A 20,000-nucleotide genomic window follows, 5' to 3' on the forward strand; every position below is an offset into this window, starting at 1 on the left:
ACATGCAGTAGAATGCAGCCGGGCTGCGTTTGGAGAAATGGAGACCAGCCCAACACAAGCCCTGAGATGCCAAGTTGACTTGAACAGACATGTCAAATGTAAATGACATCTTTTCAAGTCAACTTGGCATCTCAGGGCTTGTAAACAAAAACAAAACACTCAACTGTATTGGTCACAGACGACCACATGCGTGCAGGAGTGAGAATGTGGAGACTGATTACGCCAGGTGAGCACACAGCTCTACTCGTCTGACGCGGCTGCTCTCCATTTGCACACACACACACACACGCACACACACACACACGCACACACACACACACGCACACGCACACACACTCGCTGAATCCCCAAAACCTGTAGGCTATAGCTCTGGAGCTGCAGGGAGTGGAGCCAACAACCACCTGACTGATTGAACATCTTCCAAGGCCCTGAAGGTGCTGTGTCAGCTCCCCAGGTGTCCTGCACCTCTACAGCTGCTTGGTTTGATCTGGAGCAAACAGTCAGAACACAGAACTCTGTGTGAAGCTTTCATGTCTGTATCACCAAATCATCACAATTGTGGCCAAAGAAGTGTTTGTGGTTGATAGCGTAACCAGGCATGCCATTACATTGTTCATGCTTATAGGCAATACTGTAGTATTGTTTTCAATGTTTATGTTCATATGTCTAATATCCTGTTTTAGGCCTATTTGGAAACAAGACTATAATAAACAGGATACGGATGGATTAAGAAACACTCTTTTAGAATGATCCATATGACCCTTCATTATTTTACCTGCTCTGTGTCCTAGATTATAACCAATCCAGTCCTTTTTATACATTTAAATATCAGCAATCTGACTTGTGTGTGTGTGCCTGCGTGCGTGCGTGCGTGTGTGTGTGTGTGTGTGTTTGTGTGTGTGTGTGTTTGTGTGTGTGTTTGTGTGCGCGTGCGTGCGTGTGTGTGTGTGTGTGTGTGTGTGTGCGTGTGTGTATGTGTGACAGCTGGAGACAGATGTTTCACACAGACTCAAGGTTTTAAAATGGAGTATTAATTGATTGATTGATTGATTGATATTTTTATTTAAGTGTCATGCACCTGGGTGCCCAGCCCATATGGGCTTACAAGACACTATATCATAATTACAATCGCCAAGATGGCTACACAACAAATCATAATATACCTTTGTACAGAATCAAGAAAAGAAAAGAAAAGAAAAGAAAGGGCATTTCACTGAGACATTCACTTTCCAGATACAATTATACTGGGTACAATGTTCCTTGTCTTAGTCGCCAGGCATTTTCTATAAATCTGGCTAAAACAAAAATGCCAACTCAACATATGACCTTCTGACAGCCAAAACAAATCAGGATTCTTCAGCTGGATTTTCTCAAATAAAGGATTTCTCAAATCATTGTATATGGGACAATGAAACACAAAATGAAATTCATCCTCCACAACACCAAGATCACAAAAAACACACAAACGCAACTCTTCAGGAACACATGTATATCTACCTACCTCAATTGCCAGTGGTAGGGTACTGGTTCTTAACTGAGCACATAGGGACCTCTGTCCTCTTTTTAGATTTGATGGTTCAGTAAAATAATCTTCTTTAATTTGGACATAATTTCTGAGCTTTGGTTTCTTCCAAATCTCCTCCATCCATTGTTCCTTTTGAATCTGAAACAGTTGTTGTTTGACTGTACTTACATTACACTGTAGATTATTCATAAAAATCATAATGTAAATCACAAAATGAAAATATTGCAGATACCTCTCTTGACCAAGGATAACTGTGTGCTCTGTCCCAATTAAAGATCTTTTTGGTCACCCTATCCTCTGGCAACTGGACAAGGCGCTTCCACAAACGAGCCATTTCACCTCTCTGCTTAACAAGACATGACTCCCATCCCATATCCCCTTCAACAGCCACCTTCACAGTATATTTATGCACTCCAAGAAAGCATCTCCTGGCTCGACTCTGGATAGTATTCCAGTCAGACGCATCCTCAAAACCCCACACTCCTGCAACATCAAATCAAACCCCCACACTCCTGCAACATCAAATCAAACCCCCACACTCCTGCAACATCAAATCAAACCCCACACTCCTGCAACATCAAATCAAACCCCCACACTCCTGCAACATCAAATCAAACCCCACACTCCTGCAGCATCAAATCAAACCCCACACTCCTGCAGCATCAAATCAAACCCCCACACTCCTGCAACATCAAATCAAACCCCACACTCCTGCAACATCAAATCAAACCCCACACTCCTGCAGCATCAAATCAAACCCCCACACTCCTGCAACATCAAATCAAACCCCCACACTCCTGCAACATCAAATCAAACCCCCACACTCCTGCAACATCAAATCAAACCCCCACACTCCTGCAACATCAAATCAAACCCCACACTCCTGCAGCATCAAATCAAACCCCCACACTCCTGCAACATCAAATCAAACCCCACACTCCTGCAACATCAAATCAAACCCCCACACTCCTGCAACATCAAATCAAACCCCACACTCCTGCAACATCAAATCAAACCCCCACACTCCTGCAACATCAAATCAAACCCCACACTCCTGCAGCATCAAATCAAACCCCACACTCCTGCAACATCAAATCAAATGGAGCCAACCATTGAATCATAAAGTTTAGAAAACGTTGAGAAGCCAAGGTCAGGACATGGTTTTATTTGACTCATCACAGAGCCTAACGCTCTTCCTGCAGACTCTGCCAGTACTTTTCTTCCTTCTGAAAAGCTCATGTTTTCATTGAAAACAAAACCAAGATATTTATACGAGGAAGTGTACATTAAAGGAAAGGCATTGAACCAAACTGAAATATATAATCACTCTGCTGTACACATTTTTTCCTAAAATGTATAGTCTGAATTTTTTCACTGTTGATGGCAAGTCTCCATTTACTGCACCATGTGCTCATAATATTCAACATTCTTTGTAAATTAACCTCTTTCTCAGCAATCAAAACAATATCGTCTGCGTACAACAAAATACTAAAGTTCATATTGTCAATTGGTATACCTAAGTTGGCCTGCTTGATTTCTTGAGCTAAATCATTAATAAAAAAAAGTGAATAAAGTAGGGGAGAGCACGTCTCCTTGCTTCACTCCAAATGGAGTAGGAAACCAGCCAGTTCTAAAATGATTCAACTGCAGACAAGCAACAGGATCATTGTACAATGCTTTGATAGCATTATAAAATGTACCATCGATACCAGCAGAAATTAATTTATATTGCAAAAGATCTCTATGTATCCAATCAAAAGCTTTCTTGAAATCAACAAAACAAACAAATGTGTTTTTACCTTCTTGTAGTTTAGCTCTCACCACAGAGGAGATAAATATGATCGATACATGCCCTGTTTTTCCTAAAACCATTTTGCATTAATAGTGGAGATGAACTGTGAGGCTCGCAGGCTGGTTCTGGCCAGACGCCCGGCGGGAGGAAACTCTCCTCGCTCTCTACCCCCTGCCTCCTAGTCCTCCTCTCTCCTCTCCTCTCCTCTCCTCTCCTCTCCTCTCCTCTCCTCTCCTCTCCTCTCCTCTCCTCTCCTCTCCTCTCCTCTCCTATCCTCCCCTCCCCTCCTCTCTCATCTCCTCTCCTCTCATCTCCTCCCCTCCCCTCTCCTCTAGTCATCTCTCCTTTCCTCTCCTCCTAACAAACCATCTTGCACATCAGGTTAGATTTGACTTTATTCAATGGTGGAAATGATCTTGTCCAATGTCAAAATGACCACTTTGCATTTCATGTCTTCCATGTTCAAGTGTAATAGGTGTAATTCTCACTCAGGTCCTTGAAATGCTCTTGAAGGAAAGCAACACTCCTGCAGCAGAACATCTGGCCCCTCCTTACAGTAACAAGCTATGTTATAATCAGAAGAAATCACCATACCCGTGCAGCGGTGCACCATTTTGCAAGAGCAGCACAAATGAAGAATACCCCATTTCATGTGTAAAAAAAAAAAAAAAAAAAAAAAACACAGCTGTAGGCAACAAGCTCAGGCCCGGGCTCTGCTGATTGTTGAAGGGCATTCTGGGAAATGTAGGCCATCACTAACTGCAGCAGCAGCAGAGGAGGCAGGCTGAGGGGAAGAGCAGTAAATCACAACACTTCATCACTAAACTCCTGGACTGTGTTGAGCATGAAAAACTGATATAACAGTGTCTTTATTTCCCTTTCATTACAATCATATTTGGCATCCATGACTTCCACCCCGGGTGTTTTGTCCCAAAGACACAGTTATGTTGAAGGTGACGTCTCCTTTTCGGAGAAATAAGAAAATACCTCATTTATTTTCATGTCGTTTTATTTCAAGAGTTTGGAGCCACGTGTGATTTGGGGTGAATATCATTATTATATCAATTGAAAGGTGACAAAAGGACACAACTGAAATCATGACCCACACGTTTTAATAAAAAAGAAAGAAGAAAAAAAGAAGTGTAAGAGTAAAAGTTGTCAGCAGGGCGTAACTGCACTCACACCCTTTTGACACCAAGCAAAACCCCACTTTACACCCTGAACTGAACATGCCTTCTGGGTTGACCTCAGTGCTGCTAGGTCACTGAGGTCAACTCAAAATGCATGCTGACATAAGTCATGGATGGCAGCATGATCACATGATTTATGTAAATATGTTAATATTCCCCTGGAATACTTAGGCCTATAGATTCAACATGTAATGTCATAATGTTAGGAGTAAGAGCTGAGTTTTACAGGTCTTTGAATCAATCAGTGACGAGTCCCAGCACACATACACAAATGTTTTAGACAAAAGAAGAAGAAAAAAGTCTAGTTTGAATCAAAAGTAGTTTCTTCTATAGAGGTTTATTTAAAACAGCTTTATAAAGAGTTTTTAACAAAAAACAACAACAAAAAACAATCAATTTGATGCTCCATGATGTAGCCGACAATTTCAAATGTGATGGTGAAATTTGCTGAGCATTACTTCAAGATTAAGATATTCATTCTGATCTTGTTTTAGTTGTATTAAAATGAATGTGTTTTGCAATTGTTTACGCACATAACCCCAATTCTGCATGGCTGTATTGGCACGATGTGTGACCCAAAAAAGCATATTTTGTCATTTTTAAGTTAACAAAATTTAAAAATTGCTTACACTTACTTACTTAGCAGTATTGTTTTTTTTTATAGTAATGCTCAATCTGATAAGAAAAAAAGGTAAAATATGTGCATAGTATAGTGATAATGACTGAGCTGATTCAAGTTTGATTAAAACTTGTTTTGGCTCCCGTATAAAATCTACTATAACGCACTTACAGGTCTTTGCCTCCAAGCCCTTGATTTGATTGATGATCAGAGCAGGCAGAGAGACCGAAAACTATTCAGAATAAAGCAAAAAATACAGGAAGAATGGGGAACAAACACACACACACATGATAATACATTTGCGTTGTAGAAATGTTTGAAACAATGATTTGTTTCCTATTCAATTCCTATCCTGGCTGTCCGTCGGTCTGATGGTGCATTTCATTAATATTGGGAACTAGGAATTTACCAGGTCAAAGACGGGAACACCCCCCTGTGACGTCACCTGACCTTGATTTCTCTTACGATGGATAGATGTTGCTTCCGGGAAAATAATTCTTCAAATATTTAGAATTCTTCAAATATTTTTGCTGTATCGGCAATGACCAACTGACTTTTCACAGTTGGGTGGGAGAGGGTGTGTGTGTGTGTGTGTGTGTGTGTGTGTGTGTGTGTGTGTGTGTGTGTGTGTGCCAGTGGTTGCAGCCTTCTCATCTAGGTGCTACACAGTCAGCAGTGCCCGTTAGATCAGTACAGTTAGAGACAAATACCAAATATTGGAAGAAATTAAGTAACTCACAGGGTTCACACTGATACATTCCAATCCAAACCACATACTCACTGAGCCTACTGGTAAATTAAATCTGAAGAAATATTTTGTATTTTTGCTAATTTCTCATAATGTCAGACATGCTGACTATGCAACGCATTCTCACTCCAAACTGGTCAAATACTAACATTTTGTTCAAGTCTATTGGACTGCTCTGCACATTGTGGGAGTTCTATGGAAGTTTATTGGACTACCCTGCATGTTCTATAGAAGTCTATTGGACTACCCTGCATGTTCTATAGAAGTCTATTGGACTACCCTGCATGTTCTATAGAAGTTTATTGGACTACCCTGCATGTTCTATAGAAGTCTATTGGACTACCCTGCATGTTGTGGGAGTTATATAGAAGTCTATTGGACTACCCTGCATGTTCTATAGAAGTCTATTGGACTACCCTGCACGTTGTGGGAGTTCTATAGAAGTCTATTGGACTACCCTGCATGTTGTGGGAGTTCTATAGAAGTCTATTGGACTACCCTGCATGTTCTATAGAAGTCTATTGGACTACCCTGCATGTTGTGGGAGTTCTATAGAAGTCTATTGGACTACCCTGCATGTTCTATAGAAGTCTATTGGACTACCCTGCATGTTGTGGGAGTTCTATAGAAGTCTATTGGACTACCCTGCATGTTGTGGGAGTTCTATAGAAGTCTATTGGACTACCCTGCATGTTCTATAGAAGTCTATTGGACTACCCTGCATGTTGTGGGAGTTATATAGAAGTCTATTGGACTACCCTGCATGTTGTGGGAGTTCTATAGAAGTCTATTGGACTACCCTGCATGTTCTATAGAAGTCTATTGGACTACCCTGCATGTTCTATAGAAGTCTATTGGACGACCCTGCATGTTGTGGAAGTTCTATAGAAGTCTATTGGACTACCCTGCATGTTGTGGAAGTTCTATAGAAGTCTATTGGACTACCCTGCATGTTCTATAGAAGTCTATTGGACGACCCTGCATGTTGTGGGAGTTCTATAGAAGTCTATTGGACTACCCTGCATGTTCTATAGAAGTCTATTGGACGACCCTGCATGTTGTGGGAGTTATATAGAAGTCTATTGGACGACCCTGCATGTTGTGGGAGATCTATATAAGTCTATTGGACTACCCTGCACGTTGTGGGAGTTCTATAGAAGTCTATTGGACTACCCTGCATGTTGTGGGAGTTCTATAGAAGTCTATTGGACTACCCTGCATGTTCTATAGAAGTCTATTGGACTACCCTGCATGTTCTATAGAAGTCTATTGGACTACCCTGCATGTTGTGGAAGTTCTATAGAAGTCTATTGGACTACCCTGCATGTTGTGGAAGTTCTATAGAAGTCTATTGGACTACCGTGGGAGGTCTAGAGAAGTCTATTGGACTACCCTGCATGTTGTGGAAGTTCTATAGAAGTCTATTGGACTACCGTGCATGTTGTGGAAGTTCTATAGAAGTCTGTTGGACTACCCTGCATGTTCTATAGAATTTGAACTAACCTGCATGTTGAAAAATTAAGTAAAAGGGGTACCCACCACCAGTGCATTAAAAAGTGAGACCCTGGGGTCTATCACATATTTGTTTGTCTCAACTCACAACAGACTGTAAAATAAAGAACTGTGTAATACAAACAAGCAGAAAGACAAACTGGCAGCATTGCTAGAAGCGTTTCTGTACCCACAAATATCTGGAAAAGGAAATATCTACGATCTATAAGCCATGCATACTGTCATGACTCCATTATCTAAAATCTCATGGCAGCCATACGTAGAGATCAAAGGAAGGATGTGTGATGTCAGCCGGACCTCCTGGAACCCCAGTAGTCCTCCTGATGGTCCTCCTGCACGTATCCCGGCATGTCCTGGGAGCCTGGTGCTAACTTCTCGCACAGCGCCCCCAGCAGGCTGGGACCACACTCCACGGACGCCGACACAACAATGTAGCCGTGCTTCAGCTGGAACTTCATCACTTTCTTGCCACTTGTTGGGGTGAAATACGGTCTCCCAAACATCCTGTCGCCCCAGACTGTCCTCCGGTTCCACACCTGTAAAACCACAGGGCTAAAGTGGGGGGGGGGGGGAGGGGGTGGTCAAAATGATACTTAGTTATTATCACGACGAAATGCATTTTGAGAGCATCTTGCTTCTTTCCAATTTTGACTGAGCAGATTAGATTAGTGTAGTAGACCATACTTCACATCAGATTAGATTAGAGGAGATTAGAGCACTGCTTTTCAAAGTGGGGGCCTTATATTAACTTAACCTAAACGTTACGTTTCAGTTTCGGGACAAACTGCGAATGTCTTTAGGCCTACATGCATAGTTCTCTTTTAAATTGACAAAATGTGGAACTCATGGCACAATTCAAACGGGATAAAAAAAGTATTGTCTCTTTGCCGTTCACCACCATTCATATTTTGTTTGTCCCATATACATGGGCCTCTCTGAACCTGTGAGGATCTATCCATCCTCCGGCTGGAAGCTAACAGGCTAACACGTGAGCATCTGCTTCAATTGTCAACAGCCTAATCTTATTTTATCCTTGTTCACTTTCATGTTATGTGGATCAGGGCTCGTATATTTACATCTATAGCTAATGATAATATTGGACTGTACTAGATACCTGGAACGTAACAGTAGATTATAACAGTAGATTATATTAATTTAGATTAGATCCTCCACACTCACGTTCTGCTCAGCAGGTTCACCGATCCAATGTTAACACGGTAGTTCCAGATGGGGTGGTCGTTGTTCCAGATCACACGTGTCCTGTCTCGATATGAACGACCATAGAAAACCCTGACGTAGCCGTCCGTCTTGGAGAAAATATTATCGCCATACAGGCCCACGCCTCGGATCACCGTCACGCTCATCCTGGCAACGCCGGGCGCGGTGGGGCAGCATTGGGAGTTGACCATCTTGTGTCCGCCACATTTACAGGCACAGTTCCCGTTTTGGCGACCGATCTTGCACTTGGCGGGGCAGCGGAGCGACAAGCCGCTACTCCGGATGTAGTCGCTGATGGCATCTCGCAGGCTGGACCTCAGGATAGGGTTGTTTCTCACCTACAGAATCACGAGCAAACCTCACATTCTTAATGCAGAATGCCTATAATTGTTCAGTTTTTGTTTATTTGCATAGTGATGAAGCATAAAAATTTGTGCAGACTTTGAATATGATGAGTAAAAAAAGAGACAGATCCAATCAGTATTCTGCAGGTGAGGGGGAAAAAGATGAAATGGACCTAAATGTATTTTAAATTGCAGGCCAGATTCCAATGTTTCCAAAGATACCAAACATGTCAGGCTGAATTACCGGGAAATATGTATTAAATGATGCCCAGTGACATCTAGATTATTTCTATTTGATGTAATGCTGCAGCCATAATAAACAGTGTTTGAATTGAATATTTGGCTCAAAGGAATGAGCAGATACAGAAGATGTTTTGACATTGTGTCACTGGTGCTGACAGAGGCACAGAGGCTACAGTAGGAGTTAGGAGGAAATCAGAGTTCAAGGGGTTAAACTTCTAGGTAGAAACATCTCAGAACCTCACCAGCAGGTGCAGAGGGCTCAGCTGGTAGGACACCACACCTGGGACCCTCTTCAAGGACATCAGCCACTTCTTGTATCCCTCCTTCCCTTTGGGGTTGAACATGAGGTCGCCCACATCCCCGTCGCCCCCCAGAACCTCCGTGACCCGGTCGGAGAACGTCGCGCTGAAGCTGCTTCCGGTCTTCAGCTTCTTGCTCTTCGCCTTGCATTGCTTGACGGCGGGACTGATGGTGACACCCTTGATGGTGGCGCTGCCCTCCACCGACAGGCAGTCGCTGACGTCGCGGACGGTCAGTCCCTTAATGGCTGCCTCGCAGGTCCGGATGGCGGTGGTGGAGTGCACCCGCCCCCCCAGGTGGACCCGGCGGATGAAGTGGGTCCCGTAGATGGAGATGAACTGGCGGAAGGCAGAGGAGTTCTTGTGGTGGTGCGTGGTGGGGAGGTTCTGCAGGGAACCCTCAAACTCCTTGCTCAGCGCGGGGCGGGAGTGGAGACGGAAACTGAAGGCAAAACCAAGGAGAGTGTTTCAAACGGACAAGTGAGGAAGCTCTTGCTTTTCCATCTCATTGAGCATACTAGAAATGTGTGTTTTGTCGATCATTCTCTTGTGAAGCTGTGACGTATGACCTCCCGACAATACGACTCCCGGGTCCAAGCGCCAAACCTCTCTGTCAATATGCCGCAGTGCTGTGTCCCTCATTGTTTGAATCCGAGACAAAAAAAACGATTCAACTGTCATTCTACCACTTTCCTTGTGATGAGAAAGAGAAGAGGAAAGTAAGGGGGAGTGTGGAAGAGAGGTGAAGAAGAGAGAGCAGGCAGGGTGGAGTGGGTGGAGAAGAGAGTGCAGGCAGGGTGGAGTGGGTGGAGAAGAGAGTGCAGGCAGGGTGGAGTGGGTGGAGAAGAGAGTGCAGACAGGGTGGAGTGGGTGGAGAGGAGAGAGCAGGCAGGGTGGAGTGGGTGGAGAAGACAGTGCAGGCAGGGTGGAGTGGGTGGAGAAGAGAGAGCAGGCAGGGTGGAGTGGGTGGAGAAGAGAGTGTAGGCAGGGTGGAGTGGGTGGAGAAGACAGTGCAGGCAGGGTGGAGTGGGTGGAGAAGAGAGAGCAGGCAGGGTGGAGTGGGTGGAGAAGAGAGAGCAGGCAGGGTGGAGTGGGTGGAGGAGATAGTGCAGGCAGGGTGGAGTGGGTGGAGAAGAGAGAGCAGGCAGGGTGGAGTGGGTGGAGAAGAGGGTGCAGGCAGGGTGGAGTGGGTGGAGAAGACAGTGCAGGCAGGGTGGACTGGGTGGAGAAGACAGTGCAGGCAGGGTGGAGTGGGTGGAGAAGAGAGAGCAGGCAGGGTGGAGTGGGTGGAGGAGATAGTGCAGGCAGGGTGGAATGGGTGGAGAAGTGTCAGGAGGGATTTGCGACAGAAGGGTTTCAGCAAGAGGGAAAATGAAGGTCTACAAGACGGTAGTGAGACCAGCTCTGTTGTCTGGTTTGGAGGCGGTGGCATTGACAAAAAGACAGGAGGCGGAGCTGGAGGTGGCAGAGTTGAAGATGCTAAGATTTTCATTGGGAGTGACGAGGATGGACAGGATAAGGAATGAGTACATCAGAGGGACAGCTCATGTTGGACGGTTTGGGGACAAGGTGAGAGAGGACAGATTGAGATGGTTTGGTCACCTGCAGAGGAGAGATGCTGGTTATGTCGGGAGAAGAATGCTGAACATAGAGCTGCCAGGCCAGAGGAAAAGAGGAAGCCCAAAGAGGAGGTGTATGGATGTGGTGAGGGAGGACATGCAGGTGGTCGGCACCACAGAGGAAGATGCAGAGGACAGGAAGAGATGCACACTGTGGTGACCCTTAACGGGAGCAGCAGTGACAAGACAGCATGCATGAAAACTTTGCTGAAAGCAACCCGAGGATTGCAGCACGACTCGAGGATGAAGACACGAACAGAATGGACCGCTCTTATCTGATGGACCGCTCCCTGTTGGGTGTCAGCATGCTTATTTGCTGTTCCCGGTCTGCTGGGAAATGTAGTCTTTGGGTTTTTCTACATTTACCATAACATATCCATTTCAAAATAATTTTCTCCTAACAACACTTAAAAATAGAGATAATTCCCTTCTTGAAAATGCTGCTATGTTGTAAGCAATGAAGCGCTAAATGTCGGACCCGGACCCGACCTGGACCCGCAGTCGCTTCTTTCGAATGGACCGGAGACCCTCCGGTCCGGGTCGAGCCCTCTGGTATTTGGGGGTTCGGGCATACCCGAAGACCTCTAACATGAGTTGAAAATGCTGCTACGTTGTTAGCAATGATAAAGAGTAGGTGTGACTTTATTTCAAGTGGATGTGTCATTTTGTCTCGTAGTTCTTCCAGTACTCACGTGTAATAATCGCACTTGAACTCATGGCTGGTGAAGGAGAACTTGTCTTTGCTGCTTTTGCTCATGGCGAATTTAGAAGACTTGGAATGTGTTCCTCCGACAGTGACTCCGAACTTAGGGATGCTGATGCCAACCTGTGGTAATACTGAAGTTAGCAACTGTATCCTATTCTTCACAAACCATTATTATTATAATTATTTGAATCAATAACCAGTAGTGGAAAGAGTACTAATATGTAGAGATCTTCATGGGTCCAAAAAGTCATACCCAAACCCAAAAAGACCTGGAAATGTAGTAACCAGCTCCAAACCGGACCCATCTATTATTTGAAAGCTAAGACCGGGACCCGTACAGAACCGCTAAATGTCGGACCTGGACCCGACCTGCTGACTTTTATATGAATGAAAGTAAAGAAGCCCCGCCCACCTTCCAGCTGGTTCCCAGAGATTTGCTGGTCTCTTTCACCACAGACTGGCTGGACTCGTACATCTTGCTGCTCAGACTGCGTTTGCACTTCACCTGTGTCCAGACAGCAGCGTTAAAACGGCCATGTTCCACTTCAGCACAAGTTCTCACAATTAAAAAGTTCCCTGATACATGACAGTTACAGTATGTACTTACAATGCACATAAAACCAATCAGGGAGATCGTTTTCAAAATAATTTTACAATGTTTAAAGGGCCTATGATTTTGAAACTCGCTCAATATATAAATGTCCATGAAAACTTTCAGTTATTATAAGGGTATAATAACAGCATCCGAATTAATGATACACGCCGAGTCAAAATGTAAAAGGAAAAAAGTGCTCTTGTTGTGAGTGGAATCAATGGGCTTTGTGTGAGAAACGGTTGTTTGGGTGTAAAGTGAGAGGCAGTTTGACTGAAGACAAATATCTATGATAAAAGAGATGGATGGAAAATTGATTTGCAAAACAGGAATGTTTTTGAGCGTAGAATCTTTGTCCCCCCCCCCCCCCCCCTTCATTCCCCCCCTCATTAAGTGATGAATTTCAGGCAGACAAAGTGTTTCTCCTCCACTAACCTTGACTCGCCAGTCCAGGACCGACACCGGGAGCTTCTGGGTCTGGTTGAAATTTTCCATCATGATGGTGATGTGGGACAGCATTAAGAAAAGACAACAAACATAGCATTTACCATAAGATCTTTACATCATAAGAGATGTGTATCATTTCGTATTTTTCTGATACCCGTGCTAAAACGATTTAAAACCGGTACCGGTGCCTAAACAGTTAAAATTTAGTGGGCGTAACTTCACATAAAAATATTATATTATATATTATCATACGTGTATATCTATATCTATATATATATATATATATATATATATCACAAGACCACATTGCATTAATATGTGGAAGGGGTATAGCAATGGGATTTGGGTGATTTAAAATAAATCACACATTTAGCATTTAGCTGCACTTAGAGTCGTTTTTGTAACCAGCAGGGGGCACTGTTCCATTTCATTTAACTCCCTGCAGTGATGTCACAGGGATGCAAACGAGTCACCTCTAGGTGACAGTCACATTTCTCAGCACAAAATATGAGGATTTCTGAGTGCTTCTATGTCTGCCCTGGTATCTGTCACCTTTTTTCACTCTCCATGACTTTGCATCCCTGTGTCAGCCCCAGCAGAACATTCTCAGCTTGTGATGTCACTCCTGTTGTGATGTCACACGCCCATTTATAGAATGCCACCTTTTCCTCCATGTTATACCCTGGGGGCCTGTGATATATTTTGGGGGTATTTTTGTTGTAATCATGAGCCCAGATTGTAAATTCAGATTTTCTTTTTTACCTGCACCATGCTCTTTAACGTGCCACAGGGGGACCGTTAAAAAGCACTGTACAATGCATAAACCCAACCTGTGGAGCTCCAGGGCGTAACTTGATCGCCGCCTGACTCCACAGTGCTGGTTTGCCGGTCCGCCCGTGGCACGTTCCAAATATGCACAACAGTACCGGGGCTACGTGAGGCGAGCGTTACCTCCAACGCACAGGGTGTGTGACAAAGCGGGGATATAAGATGTTGTGAGAACGTGTTGGAGAAGCCCACCTGGTTGAGCAGGACGTTGTGGCAAATGGTGCAGTTCCCTGCGTGTCCCTCCCCCACCATGAACGTCTTGACGTTGGCCACGCTGGCGCCGCTGGTCTCCATCTTCACCACGTCGAAGCCCTCGCCCGCCAGGTTGTGACCCGGGACAAACGGAGCCCGCTGGCACTCCGTGAAGGAGCCGGTCTGACAACCCAGAGAGGGAGAGGGGAGGAGGAGGAAGAGGAGGAGGAGGAGGAGGAGGAGAATACGGGAGGAGAGCATGGTGGAGCTGAAAGGAAAGGAGAAGAGACAATGCGCTGTGAAGAGATCGGCCTACACAAGGACACAAGAGCGAGGCACACGGGTTAGCTTTCAAACAGAAGACTGACTGATGGACTCTTGTTGCAAAGAAACATTCATAGCTGCATGTAGCATGTAGGCCAGCATGTAGCATGTAGGCCAGCATGTAGCATGTAGCATGTAGGCCAGCATGTAGCATGTAGCATGTAGCATGTAGCATGTAGCATGTAGGCCAGCATGTAGCATGTAGCATGTAGGCCAGCATGTAGCATGTAGGCCAGCATGTAGCATGTAGCATGTAGGCCAGCATGTAGCATGTAGCATGTAGCATCTAGGCCAGCATGTAGCATGTAGGCCAGCATGTAGCATGTAGGCCAGCATGTAGCATGTAGGCCAGTGATACTCAACTTGCGGCCTGCGGGCCACATGCGACCCACGATGGAATTGCATTTTTTTTTTTTTTTTTTTTTACAGTGCACCTGAACGCAACATGCAAGATACCCGCTGAATTAGTGTCCAAATGTTCATGTCATTCTGGCCAATACTCCACTTCTGTTATAGCATTTCAGTCTGGAATATGGAATATCTTTCAATAATCTATGATTTAGCTGCTAAATTGTCAAATACTGCCATCTGCTCGCTACCCAGCACTTATGTATGTACTTAACCTAACTAACTTAACCTAACTAACTATCCGGTGGGCACAACATTGTCAGACTAAACTCCGGCTGACACCCCAAAAACCTACAATCCGCTACAGAAAAATGTATATTGTTTGTTTATTAACTTGCGCCTGGCCTTCTATCATTTCACGGGCAAAGCAAGTTGAGTATCCCTGCTGTAGGCTACTTGCTTGATGTCAGCACATCTGTATAACCTCCACACGGGTATCCAAACCAAACATCACTGTAAGATACAATACAACCATAAAGCACTCTGCAGAGTGATGTACTATATTCTATAGTTTAATATCACAAATAGCAAATCATCAACACCAAATAGCAAATCATAAACACACAAATGTATGAGCATTCAATCATAACCATTAAAGTGAGTGAAGTTTGATGGATGGTGATGATCTTTATTCAAGTGAATTAGTGATGAAGTTAAGTTATCCTTTATTTATCCCCATGGGGAAATTCCTCCTCTGCATTTGACCCATCCTCTACTAGGAACCTTCCTACAACTAGTCTAGGAGCAGTGGGCAGCCACAGTGCAGCGCCCGGGGACCAACTCCAGTTCTTTTGCCAGTGCCTTGCTCAGAGGCACTGACAGGAGTATTAACCCTAACATATAACATTTGATGGTCGGAGGAAACCGGAGCACCCGGAGAAAACCCACACAAACACGGGGAGAACATGCTAACTCCACACAGAAAGGACCTGGGACGGACCAGGGTTCGAACCTGGGACCTTCTTGCTGTGAGGCAACAGTAGTACTAACCACTGAGCCACCGTGCTTCATGCATGAATCATACATCAATACTAGCCTGATTTTACACATCATCCATGATGGAGAAGATACAGACAAAGAGATGCAAAAACAGCTTATTGTCAATATTTTAGAGACGAATCAAAAATGTCACAAAGCATGTTTTCAGGGGAGCACATGTCTTAATAACGGGAGCTATTCTTCTCCTGCCTTCCATGTAGTTCACATCCTGAATCCATGCGTTTTTTTTAGATAGTCAAAAATTATGATATCTCTCATAATTATGTGGCACTAAGTCGTGAAAAGAAATATTGCCGAAGCTATTCCGTGGACACGAGAAACTTGGCCCGTTAGGGCAGGGGTGTCAAACACACGGCCTGCCCGGGCGCCAGAACCGGCCCACAGGATGACTTTGCAAAGTGCAAAAATTGCACTGAGAAGTCCTTCAATCCAATGTGATCCACTTAATGCACTAAGAGGTGCCAGGTTTAAGGGAGCAAGTTCAACATGAAATAGCCTATTCATGTTCACTAAATGGCAAACTATTTTCATTACCCTTGGCTATAGACAATTGCACATTTGCCGTGGATTGTAATGCACAGTTACAGAAAGTAGATGATTTGTTTGATGGTAGCTGAGATAACCCTACATGAAAATGTCTTCTTCAAATGTAATTCTTCACACAAAAGAACCAGGGAATTTTGCAGGTTTTGTCATTTCTAGGTTATTATTGATTTTCTTTGTCTGGTCCACCAATTTGCGTCACATGTGGCCCGTGAACTAAAATGATTTTGACACTCCTAGCTAGTTTGGCTAGTTTGTCTTCCATATCATGTTAATACATATTCTTTTCGAATGTAACTTATTGCCGAGAGTTTGAGCAACCTTCCCGAGCAATTCTGCCAACAATTGTGGCCAATACTGCTTTTGCATCACTTTTCAGCAGCAACCAGCAGCTGGTAACGTCTATCTGTCAGTCGATCCCCAAAAGATACAATGAAAACCCAACTGGGCGTGTGCAGAGACATACTGTAATTCATGTTAAACATGTGCAGAGACATTATTCATGTTAAACATGTGCAGAGACATTATTAATGTTAAACATGTGCAGAGACATTATTCATGTTAAACATGTGCAGAGACATAATTCATGTTAAACATGTGCAGAGACATAATTCATGTTAAACATGTGCAGAGATACAGAAACTGTCACTTTCTGGATGCTTGATCTCACCAGGACAGCAGACTTCACAGCAGGAGTCTCTCTCTGTCTGGGTTCACAGCTAAATAGTTTCCCCCCCTGCAGCCCACATACAGGAGGACAGAAGTCATCATATTAAATACAAGAGCAGGGTTGATAAGCCGATATCAAACCAGCACTTGATTATATTATTATATATTATATTTGATCTATTTGATTGAAGCTCAGTTTAAGTCTGAATGAGGCTGAATGAGTGTGTCAAGATAAATTCTAACATGATCATTGATTGAAGTGTTTTATTCAAATAAATATCCATATTCATTTTAGGGAAGAACGATCATTAGCAGAGGTTCTTCACTAATTTCTTTAAAATATAGAAGTGTTATCATTTTCTGAAACAGCCACTAACGTTTCTTGGCATTCTCTAAAATGATTTTTTCCCCCCTTTTCTTTTTCTGTGATAGATACCAATTATTTTGTAAGGCCATTTGTCTAAACGCTGATTTTATATGAAATCTCTCCTGCGCTTCCAGGACAAACAACGGTGTTACTCACCCTGCCGAGGTGCTGATGAAGAATCAAGTGCAGATGAGTCAAGTTGGATGTCTCTCTGTGTGTGTGTGTGTGTGTGTGTGTGTGTGTGTGTGTGTGTGTGTGTGTGTGTGTGTGTGTGTGTGTGTGTTGCGGGGCGGGTGGGGGGGGGGGGGTGTCTCGGGCGTGGACTGTGACCTTGAGGCGACTTCTAAAACACTTAGTAAGACGAACAGTTTTCTCAGGGCGTGCTTCACACCTCATAGCGAAGCTGAGTTTGTATTTTTGTATTTTTGTATTGAGTTCGTTTAGGTTCAAACTGTTCAATTACAAAGCCACGAAATTCACATGACTCACAAACAGCTCATTGATTGGGCAGAGGTTTGCTCACCTGTCATCCAGCAGGTATTTTGGGGGGTTTATCTCAGCATGATGGATTCTGTCTCTTCTTCTGTGGTGTTTGCTGAACAGCTTTAAGGCCGCATACATATCATATCATAGATAGGTGAGCTAGATCAGCGTTCGTGTGGTATTCACCTTATGTAGCCCCGCCCACTTGAAGGAATTGGCTGAGCCCTGTGTTGGAACATAAGGTGAATACCTTCTGCTTATTGTTTTGGCTATGCCCACTCTAAAGAGAAAAGGTGAACAGAGAATGCACCTGCTACTTTTGACTGAGAGGCAAAGTGACCGCCTACTTCCTGCTTCAGCACTGTACCAGAGATTTTCATCTGCCCTTTATTTTCCCATAGACATTTCATAAAATGCTTATAAAAATGGTTTGACTCCGTCAAACCAAACAGTTCAGCTATATTTAGAATTGGAAGAGACCATAGAACATTTCACTCAGACCAAAACTAAAAAACAACAACATTGAAAAAATATTTTCTTTAAATCTGCAATTCTTTTATGTTTTGGTCCAAGTAAAATGTTATGTGGTCTCTCCTGTTTCTAAATATATCTGAACCGTTTGGTTTGAACAAGTAAAACTATTTTTAGAAGCATTTTACGAAATGTCTATGGGAAAATAAATGGCGGATGAAAATCTCTGGTACAGTGCTGAAGCAGGAAGTAGGCGGTCACTTTGCCTCTCTATTGTTTTCTGCTCTTGCTTAGGAGTGGTGGGAAATAGGGAGTCCCTCTTTTCAGTTGTATCCAGTTCCACTAACCTTCAGGCAGGTGGATTCACCTGACATCAATCATGATCACATGACACATCTTGCCACCCTCCAATCTATTGGTTTGAATCTGAACCACCAGTGGATCTCACCAATCAGCTTCCAGAGGCAGCTACAAGCGGGCTTTAGGTGTGACGACAGAGAGAAGCGAGCCCGTGATAGACAGATGGTTCATCCAATCACCTGCCAAGTAGCTTTTTGAAAAGTGCCTGCCCCTTTCGAAAGGTTTGCCAAGCACATTCCCAGATGGTTCTGTGAAAACAAAGTATCTGGCAGTGTCAGCAGTAGAGATGTAACAGTATGAAAATGTCACATCACGATTATTGTGACCAAAATGATCACGGTTATCGTATTATCACGGTATTCGTAAAAAACTGCTGAAAATGTTCAAAAAGTACTGAGAGAGACTCACTGAAATCATTTTACAATGTTTTACATGGAAAACTCAGATCTAAAAAGGATTGATACACTCACTGAAATCATTTCTCCAAGGCTGCACGTTTGCATCTGGGAGACTGTTGCCAACTTTGGTTGATGATGGACAGTATTTACCATGTTTTTTAAAGCACTGTAACCATGGTAACACAGTAATCACGGTACCACGGTTTTAAGGATAATGAAAATTTGAAACGGTGCGGTTATGGTAACGAATTTTATCACGGTTATCATTAAAAAACGGTTATCGTTACATCCCTAGTCACAATCTGTAGGCTGGGCACAACACAATCTGTAGGCTGGACACAACACAATATGTAGGCTGGACATAACACAATCTGTAGGCTGGACACAACACAATATGTAGGCTGGACATAACACAATCTGTAGGCTGGACATAACACAATCTGTAGGCTGGACACAACACAATCTGTAGGCTGGACACAACACAATCTGTAGGCTGGACACAACACAATCTGTAGGCTGGACACAACACAATCTGTAGGCTGGACATAACACAATCTGTAGGCTGGACACAACACAATATGTAGGCTGGACACAACACAATCTGTAGGCTGGACACAACACAATATGTAGGCTGGACACAACACAATGTGTAGGCTGGACACAACACAATCTGTAGGCTGGACACAACACAATATGTAGGCTGGACACAACACAACACAATCTGTAGGCTGGACACAACACAACACAATCTGTAGGCTGGACACAACACAACACAATCTGTAGGCTGGACACAACACAATATGTAGGCTGGACACAACACAATATGTAGGCTGGACACAACACAACACAATCTGTAGGCTGGACACAACACAATATGTAGGCTGGACACAACACAACACAATCTGTAGGCTGGACACAACACAACACAATATGTAGGCTGGACACAACACAATATGTAGGCTGGACACAACACAACACAATCTGTAGGCTGGACACAACACAACACAATCTGTAGGCTGGACACAACACAATATGTAGGCTGGACACAACACAATCTGTAGGCTGGACACAACACAACACAATATGTAGGCTGGACACAACACA

At 43.8% G+C, this 20,000-nt stretch overlaps 1 protein-coding gene and 1 long non-coding RNA gene across 2 annotated transcripts in view; one reads left to right on the forward strand and one right to left on the reverse strand.

The window, feature by feature from the left end:
- The window catches only part of LOC310787434, a 755,777-nt gene that overhangs the window by 614,906 nt on the left and 120,871 nt on the right, over positions 1–20,000 (forward strand). The gene's annotated exons all lie outside the window — the stretch shown is intronic.
- Positions 7,674–17,580, reverse strand: prf1.3 (perforin 1.3; the record flags this gene model as incomplete). The annotated part of the gene is made up of 8 exons (XM_083649282.1): positions 7,674–7,938; positions 8,566–8,937; positions 9,429–9,932; positions 11,802–11,935; positions 12,228–12,320; positions 12,843–12,884; positions 13,875–14,142; positions 17,576–17,580. The coding sequence occupies 8 exons, from the start codon at positions 17,578–17,580 to the stop codon at positions 7,674–7,676; spliced, it is 1,683 nt and encodes a 560-aa protein (XP_083505408.1).

The sequence above is a fragment of the Poromitra crassiceps genome (genome assembly GCF_964638095.1).
Source record: "Poromitra crassiceps genome assembly, chromosome: 13".
NCBI lineage: Eukaryota > Metazoa > Chordata > Actinopteri > Beryciformes > Melamphaidae > Poromitra > Poromitra crassiceps.